Source organism: Castor canadensis, chromosome 9 (genome assembly GCF_047511655.1).
Source record: "Castor canadensis chromosome 9, mCasCan1.hap1v2, whole genome shotgun sequence".
In the NCBI taxonomy this organism is placed as follows: Eukaryota; Metazoa; Chordata; class Mammalia; order Rodentia; family Castoridae; genus Castor; species Castor canadensis.
In genome coordinates, this window is record NC_133394.1 from 16,266,496 (window position 1) to 16,289,998 (window position 23,503).

At 39.0% G+C, this 23,503-nt stretch overlaps 1 protein-coding gene across 6 annotated transcripts in view; it reads right to left on the reverse strand.

The window, feature by feature from the left end:
• Nr3c2 (nuclear receptor subfamily 3 group C member 2) overlaps positions 1-23,503 on the reverse strand; it is a 308,346-nt gene that overhangs the window by 81,295 nt on the left and 203,548 nt on the right. For all 6 annotated transcript variants that reach the window (XM_020181373.2, XM_020181376.2, XM_020181375.2 and 3 more), the window contains one exon: positions 3,064-3,180. In XM_020181373.2, coding sequence (XP_020036962.2) covers positions 3,064-3,180 — 117 coding nt within the window. The remainder of the gene's footprint in view (positions 1-3,063; positions 3,181-23,503) is intronic.

Consider the following 23,503-nt stretch of genomic DNA (forward strand, 5'->3'; position numbering starts at 1 on the left):
ACTAAAATCATAAGAAGTGATCTTGTAGTCCACATCAGTGATGATCTGAGCATCAGAACTGGGGAGCTATGTTGTATACTCTTAATATCAGGCAGAAGCCTGGAGATTCAAAAACTAGTGTCATTTTCTCACTGCCTGTTCCATCTCTCAGCAAGTTACTAGCTTCTCTGTGCATCGGAGGTGCACCACCACAAAAATGGGGGTGATGACGTATTTCCTGGCCATCCAGAGAGATGTTAGGCTGAACTGAGGCAATATGTGAAAGTACTATAGTGAGCTGCAGGAGCCTTTACCTCAACCAAACTCACAGCATACAAAATATCCCACTATACTGCCATGGTTTGGATACACATATCCCAAAGGTCCATGTATTGAAGGCATGGACCCCAGCCTGTGGTGCTGCTGGGAGGTGATAGAGCTTTTAGGAAGTGGGGCCTAGAGAGCAGGGTTTTCTAGTCACAGAGGATGTGCTCTTGAAGGGGACATTGGGACCACAGCCAGTTTTCTCTCTCTCTTTTGTGCTCTGGCAATGAAGCGAATACTTCTGTCATACACTGTCACTATAATGTTCTGCCTCACCAGAGACCTACAAGCAATGGGGCCAAGTAATCTCAGACTGAAACCTTCAAAACTATGGGCCAAAATAAACCTTCCCCCTTTATAAAATGATTATATATGGTATTTGTTACAGTTATGGAAAGCTGGCTAACGCAACCATCATCAAGCAATATGTATTGAGTGATCACTTTCCTTTCATTGTAAATATACTCATTTAGGCCTCTCCACAGCCCAAGAGACAGGCATCCTGAACATTATAAGTTGAAATTAAAGAACATGGGGCCCAGGTTAGGGGTAACCTGCCAAAGGGCACAGAACAAGGCTTGCCACTCTGCAGCTAGTTCCAAAGCACGCCCTGTTACCCAGTAGAGGCTTCGTTTTCTGTTGTTTAAGGAATTTGGGACACGCTCGCACGTTAACAGTTAGCTCTCTGGCCAAGCTCACTTTCCTCTTGGCTTCGAAGAGCTGCCCTGTTTGGCAGGCAGCCATCTTTACTCCCTAGTTCTGACTAACTAGCTAGTTGATTATTCATCAAAGCAAAGATGAATAAAGTCTCATTTTATTAATTTTTTTGAATTACTTTATTGCTCTTAACTAGCATGTGTACAATACATGCTTCCAATACAATAAAAAATTCTAAGACACACAAGGATAAATGGTGACAATTCTCTTTCCCAGCTTTGTCTTCCAGCTACCCAAGCTCTACCTATTGAGACAATTGCCATTACTAGTTTCGTCTATCATTCCTGAAATCTTTTATACAACAAGTGTGATTTTTCTTAAATAGATTTACAATTCATCTCATACAAGATGTCCTATTTTGCAAGTTGATTTTTTTTTTTTGGCTAAATGATTTTGGAAGTTCATACTAGCTTATACAGACTTCCCTTTATTTTTATTAATGTTGGGAGAGTATTCTGTAATTTATTTAATCAGTCCTGAACAGATGAATATTTAATGTATTTCTGATATTCAGTGATGCGACAATGAATATTTTATGCGCACATCATTTCTTACGTTGCAAAAATACACTTGGATAAATTCCTAAAAGTGAAACTGTTGAGTCAAATGGTATGAGCCTTTTAAAATTTTATTACAATAGCTAAATTATTCTCCATAGGAGTTATACCAATTTATATACCAACTAAAATGCATGAGATCACCACTGAGTTGGACTTTATTTCTATAGTCTCATCAAATAATGTCATAAAAATGTTTTATTTTTGACAATTTCTAAAAACTATATCTCATATTTTCTATTTCTCTTGGCATGATTAGATTTAGGGCCTTCCCATGCGTTTCAAGAATTAGTTGTATTTCTTTATCTATGAGTGTTCTGTTTGTAACATCTACCCATTTTTCTACTGAGTTGGTTTCTTATATTATGGAACTGTAGATCTTTATCTATGAGAAAAATTAACCCTTTGTCTGTATGTTGTAAGTATCCTCTCCAGTTTCTTATTGTTATTGCAGTGATTTTGATTTGAAAATAATGTTGATTTCCTCAAATTTTTTGCCTTTATATATTCTGGTTTTATTCCATACTTAGGCAATCTTGGAGAGTTTAAAAATAAAGACATGATTTCTTTTAGTATTTATGTGGTTATTCTTCAAAGTTTAAATCTCCAAGCACCAGAATTTATCTTGGCGTATAGTATGAGGGCTATACATTTGCTACAATACTTTTTATTGAATAATATATCTTTGCTTCACTAATCTGAAATGGCAGCTGTATTATATATTAAATAGAGTCCCTATCACATGGATCTATTTCTGGATGTTCTGTTGACTTGACAATCAATAAATATATAGAGAAAACTATTTTAATTGCTATACATTTTGTTATCTGGTAGGGCTAATTCTTCACATTATTTGTCTTTTCCACAATTTTCTTGGTATTCTTTAGGAACTTAGAATCATCAGTTGGCATTTTCCTCAGGACTGTGTTATATTTACAAGTTAATTTAGGGTAAATTTCTATGCTTAGGATTTGATTCTTCCCATCCATGTACACTGTACCTTTTTGAATTAGTTCTGGTCTTTTACACTTTCCCCCTCTTTTGGCAAACCTCTGCAATTTTTAAAAGTTTTTTTTTTTTTTTCCCATAAAGGTTTTTTTTTTTTTGAGTTAGGAAATATATTGCTATATGTTTAATACTATCACAAACAGGTCTTATTTCTAAACAGATGTGGTGATAAACACTATTGCTGTGCTCTATATAAAAATTCAAACTTTTTTTTTTGTTTTGGTTAAATGTTCAGTGCCTGAAACTTAGTAAACTCAGCTTGAAAAACTGACTAGGACTATAGCCACACATCACGCCTCTCAACTGCAACAAGGAAATACTGTCCTAAAATGCTTTGGCAGGAAAACAAAACTTACTAGATTTTTTTTTAGAAACTTTGCTTCATGTTAGAATCATCTTCAACTCTGGGAATATATGGATTCTAGTAGTGTTATTTTATATCTGAACAATTTTTATTAAGGTAAATCACAAAACTTACCTCCTAAGTTCATACCAGCTTGAAGACATTTCTGAAGTCTGCAGGCTGGACAATTCTTTCTTCGAATCTTATCAATGATACAATCATTTCTTCCAGCACATAAATAGTTGTGTTGCCCTGATTTAATAATAAAAAACAACTGTCAAAATAATACCTATTACATTAGTTTAAAATACTAATTAGTATAATCAGAATGTAAAGCTTCCCCTTCCCTGTCTTCAAATTGCTTCTTAAAAAGTAGAGGGAAAACATGGTTATAGATAACATGGACAGAGATGGTCAACTTAATGCAAATGAGGCTTCAGTTTGCATATGATAATAGTACATTTATTTCCAAATAGGTTCTAGATAAGAAAAGCCATCTTCCCCCACTGTTTGAATTTTGCTGATAGCTGCATGGATTCAGGAAATGGGGCAGATTTCCTTCAGATATCACAACCGCACCAATCCAAGGAAAGTCCCTACTGCAGCTCTTTAAGCTGCAATGCTTGCCTGCCATTGACATGTAATCTCACTTGGAAGACTTTCAAATTACACACTTGGAAATGTTTAACTTTTTCATTCTACAAATCTACCTGGAACTAAACATAAGTCAGATGTGCAAGCAGTCCAGACTTACAGAGTAAGGCTGGTAAACCATGAAATTGTAGCCTATCTCTATTATTCATTTATTTGTTTATTCAAAAGTATTTACTGAACAGCTATTAGGTATCAAGGATATGATAATGAACAAGACAGACCAACACCTCTGCTCTTAACTTTCATTTGATTTGCAGGACACGGACAACAGTCAAGGCAAAAGGACAACATGTATAAAAGATCAGACAGTAATGAGTACTGGGGAGAAAAATGAAAGGGGGATGGGTGGCTCTGCGAAGCACTGAAATTTTACAGTGCATGGCTAAGGCCACCCAGAAAGGTGACTTAAGTTAAGGTGTAAAATCCTTCAATTTAACTGTGGGGACATCTGGAATGGAAAACATCCCAGGCAGAGGGAAACCAAATGAGGCAAGGGAAGAGCAAGGACGTTGGTATGAATGAGTAGAAAAGAATGAATGGAAGAATGAGGGCACATGAGGACACAGAGCTACCAGAAACCAGACTATAGGACCTAAGAGGTCATAGTGAAAACTGTGGCTGTTACTGAGGACAGAAGCCACCAGACTAGAGAGCTTGGAGCAGGACCACCCTGGCTACTCTGTTGAAAACTGATTGCAGTGGACTAAAGTCAGAGCAGGGGGACCAGACTTAAAAACTGATCATTTCAATCTAGGGGAAAGATGAAAGTGGGTTGGTCAGTTGGTAGTGAGATGCAGTCAGATCCTGGATATACTCTGAAGGTAGAACTGCTAGGATTTGCTGACACTCCAGAGAAAAAGGGAATTGAGGAGGCATTACGATTCTTGGGTTGAACAACAGAAAAATGGAAATGCCATTGATTAAAATGGGGATGATGGCAGGAGCTTCTAGTTTATGGAGAATTACTTAGCTGGGTCTTGGGCACATTAGGTCTATGATGCCTGACAGGCCTCCAAGTGGAGGCGTTGGCAGTTAGACACACAGGTCAGGAGTTAGAAGAGGTACAATCAGCTCATGGTTGTTACTGTAAGTCATGAGAATGGGTGAGATCCTGTGGTGGTAAGCACAGACTACAAAGGGAAGAGGTCTGAGGACTCAGTCATGGGTCACTGAAAATATGCAAATGTAAAAGGGAGTCACTGATCACTGCAGTGCAGTGAACAAGTTAGAGCCCTTCCTTCATCCCTGTGCCAACACACCCTCTCTGGTGAGAATTACTAATTAAATATCCAACAAAAATTATGCATATTGCTTAGTGTAATTAGAATATTTTAATCTAGAACTCAATCCCTGTAACATGACAGTAAATCTCAGCAATAATAGTAACAATAGGAAAGGAATAGGAAAATCTAACAAAGTGAAAAAACTTAACCCCACCATTGTAATAACCTAAGGTATTTTACAAAAACTGAAGACTCTTAATGAGGAGTAGGTAATTGATATCCATACTAAAGATAATAACTGATTAATATAACAAAGAGGTTTCTATTTTTAAAATAAAAAAATTAAAGCCCTATTAGAGTATTATCTTATGTAAGCTTTAGAACAACTCTACAACATCAGTGAGGCAATTATTATTATTGCTTTTCTTCACAAAAAGAAACTCATGCTAGAACTGGTAAAGTGACTTCCAAAAAAGGTAGAGATGGAAGCACAATCCAGAAAGCCTGATAATATTGCTGTACCTTAAGGCTAGAAGATTTTTATAAAGAGCTAATTTGCAGTGGAATTTATTGGTGGTCTAATAGGATGCTGAATGTGCTCTTTGGAAATAAGGAATGTGCTTTGAATGAAGCCCACTTAACCAGGCAGAATTTCCACTGGCAAATGGCATTCTGTGTCTTTGTATGGTATGAAACTGCACACCAAACCACAGATTTCATCTAAAACTCACAACGAATTGAATAAACTTTGAGGCTAAAAAAATAACTAAGTGTAATTTAAATTTATTTCAATTCACTCAATATTTATGGGGAACTTCCTATATGTGCAAGGCTACAAAGCATTTCTATAAATGGTTATTTTGATGTAGTATAGGATTCTTTCCATTTCTGTGAACCGATAATAACAATAACCAAGTCTTTTAGCTTATAAGCATTCAAGAATGCGTAAGAAATGGTCACTGTCGTATGTATACCCTTCTCTGGATGTTCAAAAACGGAGATTTCCAAAAGCCAGGATTATTCTATAAGCATTGTTTTTACAACGAATACTTTAAAAAAACCCATGTGACTGTAACAACCACAGAAGATTTCCTTCCTGGTATGACAATCTATGTCCACACATGGGACAGGAGAAGTGTTAGCGGCCATTGCAGACAGGTCATAATAGATTTCAGACAATTTTGTCATGGATATTTTTAGTTGTATAAACATTAATCATTTAGATTGTATGTACACAAATGTGTAATGTGTGTCTCATCCTTTAATCCATTTTAAACAACAGCAATAGACACAGCAAAAATGAGTATGTATCTGGAAGACAAACTTTTGACAATATCCTTTATAAATGCTGTGCTCTCGCAGTGTTAAGAGAGCTAATTCAGAGTAAGCCACAGGTTAGAAAAATCATTGTGGGGTAAATGATTTTCTACTAAAATACTAACAGGGCAATCAATCAGATTGCTGGTGGCCAGACAGTGGTGGTCTTGAATGACAAGCTAAGAAATTCAGTTTTTGTTTGCTAGGCATTGGGATGTTACTGCAGACTCCTGCTTATAGAATATGTGGTCCAAGCAGTGTTTTAGAAATATTAGCTTTAAGGTTATAGAGAAGGTCAGCAGAATGGAGGTAGGAGATGCTATTAACAGTCTATATGAAATCTCAGGGATGGCCTCTGTGAAGGTTAGTAGCATAGGTAGCCATAGGAATAACCATGAGTTAAAAAGAAATCCCAGTGGTTAAAGAAGAAAAGCTTATTTCTCATTTAAGTTACATGTCCATTGTGAGAACAATTCCCCTTCTATGGATGGTGAACAGCTCGTATCAGGTAAACCTCCCACAGACACTGTGCACTAAAGGGGTGGGTGAAAGATCTGAAGGCATCTGGGAGTGGCCCAAAGCAGTTAGGAGGTGGAAGGAAACTGACTCTTGAAGAGAGAATCACACTTGGTAAGATCTTGTGTTTGAACAACTCTCTGTGTACCACAGGGTGGCAAGAGCCTCAGTCACATGGGTCTATGGAGGCAGAGATCAGACTTTGGGACTGTCCTACAGACAGACTTGAAGGAGAAAATCTGGAAAGCAATGTGAGCGGTGGGAGACAAAAATCTACATATTAACTTCCCTCAAATTGTTGTTTGCCTTGAGAAATAGTCATGATCCTCCAAGGGACTCAAGGGTAAATCAACAAGGTGAACCAAAATGTGAGCAGGTACGTGAGCTGATGTCCACCGTAAGGGGACACAGTGAACCCTCCTAAATAAAGATAGTTTAATTGACTACTAGAATAAAACTCAGTATCTTTCAGAGAAATAACAAAATCCAGAGTCTCTAGAATGAGCAGACTATAATAACTGTTAGAAGCATATAAAAACAGAAAAATAACTCAGTAGAAACAGACTAACAAATAACTCAGAGGCTGAGATTGGCAGATAAGGATTTTAAAAGTGATATGTTAGTGCATATAAGAAAAGATGACAAAAAGGGGTACAGAAATGAAGGGTTGATGTAGAAAGTGTAAAAATGATATGAGCACACACACAAACAAAAAGAAATGGAATTCTAAGGACTGATAAGCACAATATCTAAAATAAGTGTTGGTTTGAATTAGCGATATACTGGACACTCAACAAGAATGGATTGGTGGAGTTAAATAAATGCAAACAAAACCTTTGCACTGAAATGTACAGAGGGAAAAAAACGAAAGATGCATCAATCTTCTCTAGGACACAATTAGAAATTCAGTATACGTGAAATTGGAATTCCAGAAGGAAAGAAGGAAGAGAATAGGTCAGAAAAATAAGTGGAAACTTCCAAATTCAATTTTAAAAAAACACCAAAAGATAAGTGTAAAGAAAACACTACAGTACAACATAAATTTCTAAAATATGAATGTAAAGAGAAAAAATTTTAAAAGCATCCAGAGGTAGTAGGAGAATTACATTACACAAGAGGAACAAGTGTAAGAGTGATAAATAATTTTTATCAAAGCAATTGAGGTCAGAAAAACAATGTACAATATCTTTAAAGCCTATCAACCTCAAGTCTATGACTAATGAAAGTACTTCTTAAAATCAAGGTGAAACAAAGACATTTTAGATAATTAAGAGCTAAGATAATTTGTTGCTGGCAGAATCACTTCATATGAAATGAAAAGGAATTATGCATGCTTAAGAAAACTAAAGCCAAGTAGAAATGTGGATGTACAGAAAAGGTGAGAACTGCAAAAAGTGAAAAATTTAAAGGAATTTTCTTTCTTAAATCTTTAAAAGTCAAATGACTTTCACACAAAAAATTTTAAAAACACAATATGATCCTTATAAAATACATATAATACAAAGTATGTGTCAACACAGCACTAAGAACACAGTAGATATAAGTGAAAATTCCACGCTGCCAGCATCTTACATTATACTTGCAATGGTATAAACTAACTCAGGGTAAACCATGATAAGTAAAGAATATACCCTATATTTGCTACAGCAATGATTCTTAAAAGTGTTGTCCTTGTACCAGTTGTATCAGAATCACCTTAGAACTTACTTGACACTTAAATTCACTGTCCCCTCTCCAAACCTGGCAACTCAGAAACTCTGAGGCTGGGGCCAAAGTTTAATAAAACCATAAATGTGTTGCACATTAATGTTTGAGAAAACACTGATGTGAATCAACTACTAGAAAGATAGCAGTAAGAATGGAACCCAAGAGACAAAAGGTATAAAATAGAATACTGAAAAATATTTAACCCAAAAGAGACATAAAATGAAATACAAGTGAACAAATAATAGAGGGAACAAAAAAGAAAAGGTGAAAGATATAAACCCAAGTATAGCACAACTCCATTAAATATAAATGGTCTAAACACTCAAAAATCAAATGGTAGAACAGACTTAAAAAACTAGACCCAGGTACATGCCAAGATGAATCTTTCTTTCTTTTTTTTTTATGGTACTGGGGATTGGACCCAGGGCCTCACACATGTTAGGCAAGGTCTCTTTCACTTGACCCACACCTCCAGTCCTTTTGTTTTTGAGATAGGGTTTTGCTAACTTTGTCCAGGCTGGCCTTGAACTCTTGATTCTCCTGCCTCTCCCTCCTGAGTAGCTATGACTGCAGACATGTACCACTATGCCTGGCTCTAAGATGCACTTTAAATAATAAAGCACAAATGGATTACAAGTCAAAGGAAAAACATATAACCTCTGTCTTCTTAATGCAAACTGGAAGTTGATAAGACTATATTAAAATCAGACAAAGAAAGCTTTAAGAGAAGAATAGTGCCAAGGATGAAGTATGTCATTTCACACTAATTAAATTGAAATGTAACAATCCTAAATACACAGACATCTAAACTCAGAGCTTCCAAATACATCAGGTGAAAGCAGACAAAAACTGCAGGGAAAAAGATACGCCTAAATCATAGCTAGAAATTTAAAAACCAGTATCTCAGCAATCAGGTCACTATACAGAAGATCAGAGAGCACACAGAAGATTTGAACAATATTATTGATCCTTTGATTGACTAGTACTTAGATTACACAACTTCTCAATATACATTTTCTTTTCAAGCACAGGTGGGATGTTCACTGAGACAGAACTTACCCCACTCTAGAAACAAATCTCAAATTGAGAAATGGTTGAAGTCACGCAAAATATGTTTTCTAGCCATAAAGGAATTAAATTATAAATGAATATCAAAAAGATATCTAAGAACCCACATATTTGAAAATTAAGCAACATATAAACAATTTATGTGTCAAAGAAGAAATCACAAGGGAAATGACTATTTCAAATTAAATTAAAATGAAAATTTGTGGGATACAGCTAAAGTAGTTACTTAGTGGGGAAAAATAGCTTCATATGTTTACATTAGAAAAGAAGAAACATTTTTGATTGATTATTTAATATTCTACCTTAAAGCAGTGTGTGGGGGGTACTTGTGGGAGGGGGAGGGTGAATGGAGGAGATGCAGGTGAGGGAACATGGATGATGGGTTTCATATACTTATATGAAATAGAATGATGAAACCTCTTACAACTGCTTTAAGTGGGGTGGGGAGGGGTTGGAGGGTGTGGGGGCAGATGCTACAAGTGACCTAAGCAACACACAATGTAAACCTACTCAGAACAGTCACAATGAATCCCCCTGTACAATGAAACAATGATACAATGAATATATCCTAATAAAAATGAAGGAAAAAAAGATTCTATCTTAAGAAATTAGAAATGAGAAATTAAACCCAAAGTAAAGCATTCATGAAATAATAAAGAACAGAAATCAATGGCGAAGAAAAATAAAGACATGCAATAGAGGAAAATCAGAATCAGCTGGTTCTTTGCAAAGATGAATAAATTAGGCAACTTTAGCTGGCTGAGAATTCTGTTCCACGTCCTCTAACTCCAGGCCCAGGATGCTGGAGCAGCCACCGTGGTTCATCTTGTCAGTCTTATGGGGAGTCTGCAGAATTGGGTTTGTGAAACCCAGTGCTCCAGCCAAAGAGGGCAGGTGCCACAGCTCTGGTCTAGTGCAATGACCCCGCCCCACCACTAGGGGGCCAGGGATTGGAATCTTCCCTGTGCTCAGAGGGCAAGGAACAGGAAACAGTGAGGACCCTCTCTGAAGTTACCTCAGTGAGGTGACACATAACATCCAGCCTCCATAACAGAAGGTCTTGAGAAGAAGAAAATCTTTTACATTACTCCTTTTTAATTTTTTTGCAAATTAATCTTAACAGGTAAAAGTTGAAAGTTACGTACATAAATACCTGAATTTTTTGAAATGTTAATAAGAAACTACCAGTTTCTAAAATATACTTTCTTTTTGAAGAAAATAAACATCAGCAGGCTATGTCAATAAAGAATGCAATCCAGCCACCCCTTCTCCCCCTACCAAGTTATAAAACCTACCACCTATTCTATCAATATTGATACACTGATATGCATGCATACATACTCAAGAATCTATACAAAAATTGTAAAGTAGGTAAATTAAAAGCTTATAGGGGAAATGTAGATGTCTCACAGTTTTAAAATAGATTATAATTATTTCTCCTCATAAAAAATGAAATTCTGTCTAGCTAGCTGGTAGCACGCACTGCAATAGATACGCCTAAGGGAAAAAAATAATACACACTTCTACAATATGGAGAGAAAAACAGCTTAAAGTAGGTGGGATATAAGTTGAACATTATAAAAAACTCCCTTAAGATAAAACTTTTGTATAAAATTTGCACTATGGTATTCTGCTGAGCACTGTGCAGGGTTAGTCTAGAAGCTAGTGGAGGAAGGAGAGATGGTACAAACCACACACTACCTGGTACATGGATGATACTGAATACATGTTGAAAGAATAAAGTGTGAATGCTGTACTGATAAACTAAAATTCACAAACAACATGCGTAACTTACATATTCATTCAATATGCTGTGAAGATACAAACTCATAGGAATGAATGTTCACAGAAGGCCTATTGGCTCCTAGGAAACTGACTTACAAAAGACCCACATACACAAGTCAGTTTTGCCCTAGCACCAGCATTCTAGCCTTTGAACTCCCCTTCCACTCCTACACCCACCAACAAAAAGAGCTCTGAGGACTGGTGAGGGAGTCCACAGTTCTGTGTAAGGTAGGAACTGCTTAAGTCAGGGGCAGAATCTCAAACTGAGACTCTATGCCTTTTTGATATCCTGGGTCCTAAATGCTGCCTCACACTGCTCAGGACCTTCCCCACAAGAAGCTGGTTAGTCATCACAGAGCCATTTGGATGTAAATGCATCTTACTTCAAGAAAAGAGATTTGTCCAGTGGGACTCAGGGATCTTGAGTAACTCACTCACCCAAGGTCCACCCTGCCTGATCATTCTAGAAAATGGCTTTCCAGGTTAGTATAATCTCAGTGGCAAACCAAGATCCTTTCGTTAATAAGAGCATGTGTAACACAAATTCACAGACTTATCAGAAAGCCAAAAGAATAGGGTGGGTATGTGACTCAGTGGTAGAGTGTTTGTCTAGTATTCACCAAGTCCTAGGTTCCATCCCTAATACAGCTCCCCTCTCCAAAAAACCCCAAACCAAAACAACAACAAAACAGCAATGACAGAAAACTCCAGAAGAAATCTAAAAGCACCCAAAGGAAAAATACCATATAGACTTAAAAAAGAAAATAAAGAGCCAGAGGTAGTGGTATGTGCCTGTAATCCCAGCTACACTAAAAGTGGAGGCAGAAGGAGCTCAAGTTTGAGGCCAGCCCAGAAAAAGTAGGTGAGATCTTATTCCCAAACCACAGAAAAGGCCTGGGGCAGGGCCCAAGTGGTAGAGCCTTGCCTAGCATGCCCAAGGCTCTATTTGCAATCTCTGCTATTTATTCCCCCCCACAAAAAAGTTAAATAAAATAAATAAATAAAAATATAAACAATGATGTTAAATTTACAAATAGAAAAATAAATCAAACATATTTTCTCCTATTGCTTTAAACCATGGCATTACTTTTAACTGTAGAATAATTCAGTGTTTTAAAGTGAACTTTATTGTTTGAAAAGTTCTTGAAATCTGTGATTTCTTTGAAATAAGAACCAATTTTTCATTAATACTTGAGTTGGTCCCAAATGAGAAAATGCAGGTTGGGTGACATGTGGTCCCTAAGTGTCAATAACCCAAGAATAGAGAAGGTAGAAAATGGAGGGTAGTGAGGAGAAATGGAGAAGAGCACTGGCTCTATAACTAGAAACACATGCATCCTGACCCCTAACTCAGTCACTAAGGAACTGAGTCTCATAGGTTGCTCCATGTCTTCACTTACCAAACCATAAAATGGAGACAGCAGTGCTTACTTTGTGGGTGGTTCTATGGATTCAAGTATATATGCCTACAACAAGAAGCACAAAGCCTGGCTTGAAGGACTCAAAACGTAAATAAAATGGTGGCAGTGATTTATCACCAATTATCTATTTTTATAGTTCATTCTTCTTCTTTTTTTTTAAAGTAGGGTGAGAAAATTCAAAGAACAAACCCAGTCAACTCTTAATTAAATATAAGTAGGTAAAGAACGTCCTGCAGGGGCAGAATATTACACAGAGTGAGGAAGTCCTAGAGATGAAAAAGGCCCATTTGAGACAAGACAAATACTATCAACTTCTGATCCCATCTTCAAGTCTTAATTTTTTCTAAAAGCTGGCAAGGATATGAGAGTGTTAAACTACATCTTTAGAGTAAACACAGGGTCAAAAGCTGACACTGCCCAATCTATTTGCAGCTCAGCTAAGAATTCTAGACTAGGGCCCAAAACCATAAGAGTAGTGTAGGATTCTGGAAAATTCTAGCTTCCTTACATTGTTGCTCTTGGTATCCCATTTATTGGTATTACTTAATTACTCTTAAAAGTTTGGGAGAGACTGACCTTCTTGATGGAAACTACCTCACAGATAAGCAGGTTCAGGTTCTGAGCTTTCAAATATGTTTGTAGACAATGACTGCACACCAATCAACAAAGATTTTTTGTTTTTTAGCAGGGCTGGGGATTGAACCCTTTCCTCACACATGCTAGGCAAGTACTCTACCAGTGAGTCATACCTCCAGCCTAAAGATTTTTTAAGCAGGGTATAGGGAGTCAAAATGGAGCCTACTGCCTCTGAGACCTTACATTCTTACATTCTAGGGGGTGGGATAAGTGGAGAAATTCAATGGATTAGAGAAATCATGTATGGTGTGACTTTAAAGAAGGAAGTAATTTATCTGACTGGGAATGAGGAAGACTTCATGGAGAAAGAAAACATCTGAGGCAAGCCTTAAAGAATGTTTTGAGTTCAAAACATGGAGAAGGCAGGTGTACAGCACCCCAAACAAAGGATTAACCTAGGGAGAGGCAAGTTAAATGTTCAGAGAACCACTGGTCAGGCTGCTTGAAGCTCAGCTAGGAGGAGTGTCTGGAGCAAGCAGCACCTGCACAATGAGGTCACTAGAGGATGTCCAGGGGCTGCCACAGCTCATGGACAAAGCCCTGTCCTCTCTGCTCTCAGAGATGGAGTGTCCCCAAAGGCCCATGTCTTGAAGGCTTATGGTAAGATTGGGAAGTGGTAGAACCTTTAAAAGTTGGGTTGGTCTCTCTCTCTCTCTCTCTTTTTCTGTTTCTCCTTCCCCTTCCCTCCTCTGCTCCTGCTCCTTTGTGGCTGCCATTAGATGAATACCATGTATTCCTGCCATAATTTACCACCCTTGCCACAGACCCAATACAACAGGGACAACTGACCATGGACTGAAATCTCTGAAATTATGAGCCCAAATAAATCTTTCCTCCCTTAACTTGATGTATTTCAGGCATTTTGTCCCAGTGATGGAAAGCTGACAACATACTCTCTTTTGGACTTCACGCACCTATTCAGTGAATGTCCCCAACCCAAATGCCTCAGAAACGTCAGTCCCTCCTCCAATGTTCACAAACCAAATACAATATCTCTACCCTATAGACAGACTCCTATAGTCCCAATTTAAAAATTTTACCCAGTCCGTCCCCTGAGCAACCTCAGTATCATTCTTGATCTATATAATCATCTACATTTGTTGGTCACAAAGTCCTGATGATTCCCTGAGTATCTCTTGAATCCTATCTCTACCCACCAGTTCCTTCTCTCCTTTTTCCAGGCACTCTTGGTTGAAATTCTAAATTACAGGCTTTGAAGCTGTGCTGAATCTACATGACTTTAGACAAACCACTTAACCTTTTCGTACCTCAGTTTCTTGATTTGTTGAATGGGAACCATGAAGCTGCTTATTCATGAATTAACGTGAGGACAGCATAAGAGCGTTTGAAACAGTTGGTGGCACACAGAATGGAGTCAATCAATGGCAGCCATTGTTACTATTGCATTCTTGCTACCATCATTATTGCAACTCTTAACCATTATCATACGTTACTGTGTATTATGAGCATTATTCAATGGACTTGTAACTAGCCTACCTGCCTATTCACCACTGTCTATCAGATGATTTTTAACCTTTCAAAAGCTCTTAAAAGTAACAAACTCTTACATAAACTTTGGTATGTGGAAAAGCAGGAAGGAGAGCTCCTCTGGTTGAAATGAGTATAAGGTACCTCCCTGGAGTTGCCCTCCCTCGTTCATTCCCCAGACCCAGTGTCACAGGAGGGCCTCCACTGGATACCCAGGGCTTTTTGCAGCACACACATAGGGCCATGAGCATCCACCAAGGTTTAGCCATCTTTGTTAGGGTGATTCTGCACAATGATCCTCTGAAACACCAATCTGAATGTAGCACTGTTTTGCTGAAAGGCCTTTGAGGGCTCTTCACAACCTAAACCCTCAAGTTCAAGATCTTAAGCAGCATTGCCACCAGGTACAGAGAGGGGAGGAGGGCAGGGCAGGCTCTGCGAAGTGCTTTTGAAGCTTCTACCACTTCAGGAGAAGTGACTGCAGCTTGGATCAGAGGCATAGGATCCAGTAACTCAGGATGCTTTTATTGCAGCCTTTATTTTTGGTGTTTCACTACTTCTGTAACTACTACGAGGGGCAATATATTTATGGCTTATTTTAACAAGATGGAAATACTCAGAAGCTCAGTCCTTTGTAATTTGTATCTTTATTGACAGGTACAGACATAAAGCCTGGTCCAAAATCATAAGCACCAAACTTACAGAGTTCCTAAAACTATAGATGGGTGGGACTGTGTGCAGCCAACATCCTTCTGTCTGACTGACCCTTGCTAGCTAGCATTCAGCCCCAGAGTGTGGCCACAGGGTGTGCTCACTATGGGAACTCAAACATTGGGATACATGCCTGTTGATGACAGTTGAGGCAGTTTTCTGTTGTTTTGGTTTTCCTTTTTTAAAAAAAATTATTAGCATAAATTAATTGTACAAAGGGGGGGTTCGTGGTGATATTTGAAACTTGCATATAATGTACTTTGATAAATCCATTTTCTTCCTATTCTATAGTAGTCATATCATCTCCATCTCTCCTGAGTATCTACAGATACACATGTCTTTTCACCCCATCAATATTTTGCTTCTCTCACCATGCCTGGAAAAATACTCTAACCTCAACAGGCATGGTTGATAATCATGGTGGTATGCTCTTATCAGGGAAAATTAGATGGGGAAAGCTTCTAGGTTCTTGAAGCTCTAAAACCCTGGAGAACACCTACAAATACCCTTTGGAATCTTTAAGGAAGGATTCACAGAGAAGGAGAAATTTGAACTAGGCCTTATGAATAATTATTTAGTCAGGCAGGGGATTAAAGTGATACTAGACTGAATAGAACGCCCAAGAGGCTATAGTTTTTTAAAAAAAACTGACCGATTGCACCTTGCCCTGTACATATAAGGACTGGACTGCAGGAGGTAAGAGGACACTGAACCCTGACACTGGCCCCTGCCCCACTGCTGGACTCCTCCCATCTCCCCAGAGACGCAGTGCTGAGATCTCACATTGAGACTCCTAGAGGGGAACATTTGTGCCTCAGCCTTCACGTGTCTTCCCAGGTGGAGGAAGATCCAAGAGGTTCACACCTCAGGCCTCTCTATCTTCTTTACTCACTCTGCTTTGATGTGTAGGTTTGAGAAGAAGGAACCTGGCTACCTTGCCTCAGCATGTATTCTCCCCTCGGAAACCCCCTTAGAGAGCAGATCCAGTCTCTGAGGTTCTGGAGGAGACCTGCCCTGCTAAAGCAGTGCCCACACCTGTGCCTGATTCAGGGCCCTAAGTTCAGATCCTTTTTACTCTGACCACAAAGTCATTTCTTTCAACTTATTTGCCCCTGACTCCGAAAGGCTGATATTTTATCTTCTAACAGTCCTTCCTTTGTTTTCCGATCTGTTCAGAATCTGGTGAGGAAATGAAGCACTATTTAACAAGTCCTTCAGGGATAAGGAGAGAGACCAACACTAGAGCCCCTGAACATCAGAATCAGCAGTAGGACACACACAGTGAGACGCTGAGCCTGAATCCTGTTGCAAGTGTCCCAGTGATCCTCTCCAGCCCAGGTTCCCTTTACCTTGCTTCTCACCTAGCTCCTCAGCTGTGGGCTCATTAGAAGGCAGGGAACCCAGAGAGTAAGGTCACTCTGGGAACCCAAAAGCAGGGTACAGCCTATTGATGACAGTTGAGGTGTAGTTTAAGCCCTTTCTGTTGTTTGGTATTCGTTTTTTTTTTTTTTTAAATCATTAGCATTTTTTCACTGCGATATTTACAACTTGCATATAATGTACTTTAATCAAATTTACTACATCTATGTTACTCTTCCTCCTCCCTGCTCCATTTTAACAATTTTGGTGAGTTTCAAACATAAATATAATGTACTTCTGTAACAGTCCCATCCCCTACCCTCTCCTTTCCACCCCCTCCATGATTTTCCTTATTAAAAACCAACCTTCTCAAAGAAATCTCACCACTGAATCCTGTTTTCCTTTTCAGCACTATTTCCATGCTTACCATGCTGTGTGAAACATAATTTTCTTTTTCACACCTTGAAGCTACATAAGAGATTAACTACAAGAGACAGTAAGTTATAGAAGTTTGATATTTATGGCCAGCTGAGTGATAGATTGCTTAACAATTTGTTATACGTCTCAAGTGAGCAAATCTGGTACTATTCGTTGAAACATGGGAACTAAGCATTGTAGCAGGGCAGCCAAACTTATTCAGAATTCCCCTTCACTTAACTGCTGAGTCCTCTGCAGGAATGACATCTCCTGTACGATGTTTTCCTTTTTGAAAAAAAAAAAAAAAGCATTCATTTCCAACATCAGAGAGACAATTCCATCAAATCCTTTTTAAAACTTTTCACTTAAACCTCATTTTCATTTTTAAAAGTCCATTTGTTGTCTTGCTGGAGCTTTTTTTTTTTTTTTAAAGCAGTTGACAACTGCCCAGCAACAGAGGCCTGTGTTTGCAGTCACTATTTTGGGCTACATCACATGTCACTTACATAACCTTGTTTAACTGCTCTTGAACTGGTTCAAACAACCTGGGAAACCGATTAGGGTGCTCCCAGCAAATTCCAGCGTTACAGATTCTGATGGGCCATTTCCCAGCCCCACCGCCATCTTACAATGTTGCATGGTGAGTAGGAGATGTCCAACAAGAACTGGTTATTCATTGTTAGAGCCAACTAAAACATTTGATAATTAACTTCCTCTGCTCAGTCCAAACCAGTTGGGCCTGCCCATAATAAGCCAAGGAACAACGATCCCCTGCCGCCGAGCCTTCTGAGGGAACCTGGATTTCATGGCTTAAAATGCCTAGGGGAAAGAACTAACTGGAGTACAGGGTGCCTTTGCCACCTGGAAACACAAAAGTTACATTTTCAGGACTCTGGGATTTTAATTTAAAAGTCAGATTGGATTTATCTTTTCCTGGGAGTTTTTCCCATAGGAGGGGTATGCACAAAATTCTTAGATAAACATCCTTCTTTGGTGTGAAAGGTGGTAGTTTTCTATTGAAGAAAAATATATTCACTGCTAATTATCATGACTTAAAATTGAAGCATATTTTTGTAAAAGATAATCAAAGGAAACGTAGGGGAAAAAATCTCAGTGCTGTCCGATTTTAACCTGAAGAAACACTATGATGCACACTTAGACAAGTAAATTATGGAGAAGGAACAAGGAACATTTTTTCAGAAGGAGCAAGTTATGTTTTATACATACCCAGGACTAGAAATTTAACATAGTTGTACTTCATACGAAAAAAAAATCTGTTATCTACAGAAACTAGTAAGTTGTTCACTGTGTGACAGGTGCTTAACCAATCATATTTAATAATTCATAATTAAATCAAATCATAACTTAATCCTTATTTTAAAAATGCTTTTGGGGGAACCCTGTGAGAGTGGTCATATTATCCCCATTTTGCCCATGAAGACACACTCCAGAGAGGTTTAATCGTGTGACTAGTTTAGCTAGGCTTCCTACTTGGAGTTCTGTTACAGCACATACTCTTTTTATTGGTCTACACATATTAGAAATAGCCTTTCTTGAGGATATGTAGAGCACTTAGACCTAGAGGGCAAAATGGTTTCAGAAACAGAATCTGCAGTGAAACATGTTTAGGGTGCCTTATGAAGGACAACTGTAGAATAAGATGTCACCAATGGCTCTGACACTTGGAAAAGAAAACCAACAATTCTGGTGAAGTTATTCTCTAATGACATCATGCATAGGATGCCAAACTTCACACTGCCTAAAACACCACTTTTTTTTTTTGTCTAATCTAAAAATACCTCTAAACCCTAGACTTTGAAGCAGACATGTGCACAGTCTGCAAGGATGGAAAAATCCCATGTACTGGGTTCTCCAGGATCCTATTTCATTCAGTTTTGCCCAACCAGCTAATCCCCCAAGATCTTAAAAGTAGAAATAAGGCCAGAGTAGAGTGAAAGGATTCTTGTTTAGCCCTTCTGGCCTCAAACTACTTGTTAAGGTTTGAAGCTTTTAACAGTCTGGCAGGTCCTTATTTGCTTTATCAGGCATAGCCTGGTTTCTGAACACGAAATGAATCTGAAATGAGAGGTGATATTGGTAACTTATGCCGACAATCTAAACTTTCACTAGAAATTATGAAATCAGTTAATATAGGATATTTTCATAAACACACTGAATTAGACTAGTTTGGGGTACGTGGTATAATGCATACATGTAGAACAAAATTCAACAGCCCCCGGGGGATATAAGATGAAGTCTCCCTCCTTCTCTCCCATCCTCTGACCACCCATCTCCCTTCCCTCAAGACAAGCGCTGCTATCAACTCTGCACCCTTCCAGAGGTTTTTGTAGGATTTACGTTTTACTGACCTCAGTAAATATATCTTTATGTGAAGTTAGACATTAATTCAATGTCTGCTTGCTCTTTTATTAATTGAACAAATAATTATCGGGTGGCTATTACATGTCCGTTATTGTGATCAGCACTGGACAGAGAGGTGAATAGGACAAGACCCTTGTCCTTGAGGGACTCATGAACCACTGTTGAAGAGAGGCTCCAAAGCAAATTAAATTTGGGGCATGAACAGCACATGAACAAGTGATAAGAGAATGTGGAAAAGGAAGCAACTATCTTGTCCATGGAAACCAGGAAAAACCAAGAGAAGAAAGAACATCAGATTTATGTCCTGAATAATGTTTGCTGGATGGAAAGGAAGTCAAAGGAGTTTGGTAATTAGAAAAGCAACCTATTTTTAAAAAAAAGGCATCATGTGTTTTGGAATAGGGGAGATTGATGTACCTAGAGTCAGGTGTGTGTGGGGGGGGGGGTAGGTGATAAACACTAGGACCATGAGGATTTGCTATGCTCTGATACAAGGTCTGGACCTGAGTATTCAGTAGTGGGGAAGCCAGTCCATATCCAGCTCTAATTTTTGTTTCAGAAGTTCAGTCTGGCAGCTCAGCACCAGAGTTTGGGGAACAAAGCAAAGGGACTCATTAGGCTCAGAATCTAGGACACAGAGGGTGGTAAGGAGAGGTCACTTCCACTGAACCATCCCCATCTGTGCTACTCTCTAACCTAAAACTCATCTTCCCGTATCTTACTGGTGCCAGCACCTGCTTATTATCCAAGTAAGAAAAGCTGAAGCCCTCTCCCATCATTCTTTATGGTCCTCCATGCACATGTTCCACACTTTTCTAATTTTATCCACAAAGTTATTGACTTCAGCCTCTTTGGTTCCATTATTGCCTCTCAAAAGCAGATAATGTGGATGCTAGAGATAAAGATGGCAGCCGCAGGGTCATCTCCTACTTGGCTTGCTAGAAAAGAGCAGGTATCTTCCACCTTAACATCCACAGGTACTAATTCCCTTAATCTAGTCATTTCCAATAGGAATAGGGGGATTTCTACCATGTTTATTTGAACCCAAATTCTTGTGCTTATGAGGAAAAAGTGGTTTAAAACTACACATACTAGAACTTTCAAATGAGGTTACTTTAGTACTTGAAGTTTATGATTAGAATGTGGTAAAAGCGTATACTAGTTAGCTTCAACAAAATAACTGAGATAATCGATTTAAAAAGAGGTTAAAGTTTACTCTGGTTCACAGTTTCAGAGGTTGCTTGACCCTGTTGCTTTGGGTCTATAGTGACACAGTACATCATGCCCAGACACATGGCAGGCCAGGAAGACCAGAGATAAAAGTTGGAGGTGAGGAGTAGGAAGGGTAGGGAAAGGGGGGGGGGAAGGAGGAAGAGAGGGAGAGATAGAAAAGAAAAAAGAGGCTGGGGTCTCAGTATCTCCTATGGAGGTATAGCTCTGATGACCTAACTTCCTTCCACTAGGCCCCACCTCTTAAAGTTTCCACTACCTCTCACAGGCTGAGAACTACCCTTTAACACGTGATCATTTGGGGGACATTCCAGACCTATAGCAGAGAAGGTGGAAGGAAAAGGAACTGCGGAAAATTGCACCTACCAGCCTGTATTAGTGAAACAAGGCAAGCTATCTGCTGAGAATGAGAAGGGTATGAGGGTGTAAGGAGCCAGATCACATGTGTGGAGCAGCTGTGAACATATGACAGACAGTATGAGATCCAAGTGGACTCACACAAGTTGAGCACAAACTATGCTCCAGTCTATTAGGCTGGGAAAGTTACATTCTTATCACAGGTGATGACTATGATAGCCTTGCTGGGTGGCATTACTCTCCTGTCCTGAACAAAGAATCAGTAGCTGTCCTTGGTGCTTCACCTGACCAGTAGGGAAGGCAGGTTTCACACTCAGGTCTGACAGAAGCCCCTAGCTCATTAAGGTCACCTGGCAAGTCACTCAGAAGCAACAATGAAATCTTAACATGCCTGGCAACATCAAGATCTTGGTTTCTAACCAGGCTTTGTATGTAGACATTTTAACCTTGTGCATTTGATCATTTGACTGAATGGCTTATAATAATGAGTTCCCTATCTAGAAGACAGCTTAATTCTTACCTACAGCCAAAACCCAGGACAAGAAGGATTCCTAATTTAGTTCATAATGTAGTAATGGGCTTTGGGGACAGACACAGTGGGTGACACCCAGACTCTGTTACTATTGACTACATATGCTGAGTAAACCATTTAATCTTCTATTTTCTCATCTATAAAGTCAACTGTCACAAAACTTATCTCACAGGGGGATTATAAAGATTAAGTGCAACTGTATATTTAAATGCCTAGCTCCACATCTGGAGCACAGCAGGTGCTCCTCAAACTGCCTGCCCTTCCCTAATGTCACAGCCCTGGAGATAAGGAGGCACCTCCATGTGGTGGAGAAGTTTGGTCCCTGAAGCATACAGCTGGGCTCTTACCTGATTCCACCACTCACGGATGGCCACAGCTGGGCTTAGTCAGCCTCACCAAGCTTGGTGTCTCCATCTGCAATCGGGTTACAATTCGGGTAGCCTTCCCTCTGGCTGTATTTAGCCCTGTGTAGGCACTCCCAACTTCGGGTGTGAAATCTTGTTCTTTTTTTCCAAATTTGGGATTTCTGCATTAAGTTACTTTCCTGCTAATTATGCTTGTAGTCTGGTTCAGTTTCTATTAACTAGGTATGGGTTCTTCCTCTTCCCCCTTAGTCCTGTTCCCTATTTGCTGCCTGCATAGTACCCTAGCATATATAGGAAAATTTCCCAATGCTTACACACTCTTCAAACTGCAGCCTCGAAACCAGGGCGCTGACATCTGCCTTTCTTAAGAGCCACCTGCTGATATGTCTAAATGCAGTCTCTCGAATTCATGACATCCTGCCCAGACCACCTGGGGTTTCTGCACTCTGCCTTCTGGGCTGTATCTACTCATGGCACTGGGTGCCCACTCTCCAGTTATTGTCCCACCTTTGTGAGTAGGTCTGACACATATCTTAGGCCTTTCTACTTTGCCTCATTATTACCTTAATCTCCAAAGAAACATTTCTTTCTCTAAATTCCTGTCTCCATTGGTCTCACATAAAAGAAAAAAAAATACAAAACAAAACTTGTAACTCAGTTGACTTATAGTTTTCTCTCTCAAAAAGCTCAAGCTTGTTATGAAGAACATGCAAAACATACTGCATTTGACCTTAAGAAAGCAGATAGATTTACATCGGCCATTTCTAAAAGAGAAAGCCTCATTCATTTTTGAGGGCTATCAGTAGAAGCAGCAAAAGGATGCTTAGAAATGGGCAAGTGAACTAAACAGAACTTTCTCAAAAGAAGAAATTCAAATGGCCAGAAAACACACGAAAAAATGCTCACCATCTCTAGCAATAAAGGAAATGCAAATTAAAACCACACTAAGATTCCACCTCACCCCTGTTAGAATAGCCATCATCAGCAACACCACCAACAACAGGTGTTGGCGAGGATGCGGGGAAAAAGGAACCCTCTTACACTGTTGGTGGGAATGTAAACTAGTACAACCACTGGAAAAAAATTTGGAGGCTACTTTAAAAAGCTAAATATTGATCTACCATTTGATCCAGCAATACCACTCTTGGGGATATACCCAAAAGACTGTGACACAGGTTACTCCAGAGGCACCTGCACACCCATGTTTATTGCGGCACTATTCACAATAGCCAAGTTATGGAAACAGCCAAGATGCCCCAGCACTGACGAATGGATTAAGAAAATGTGGTATCTATACACAATGGAATTTTATGCAGCCATGAAGAAGAACGAAATGTTATCATTCGCTGGTAAATGGATGGAATTGGAGAACATCATTCTGAGTGAGGTTAGCCTGGCCCAAAAGAC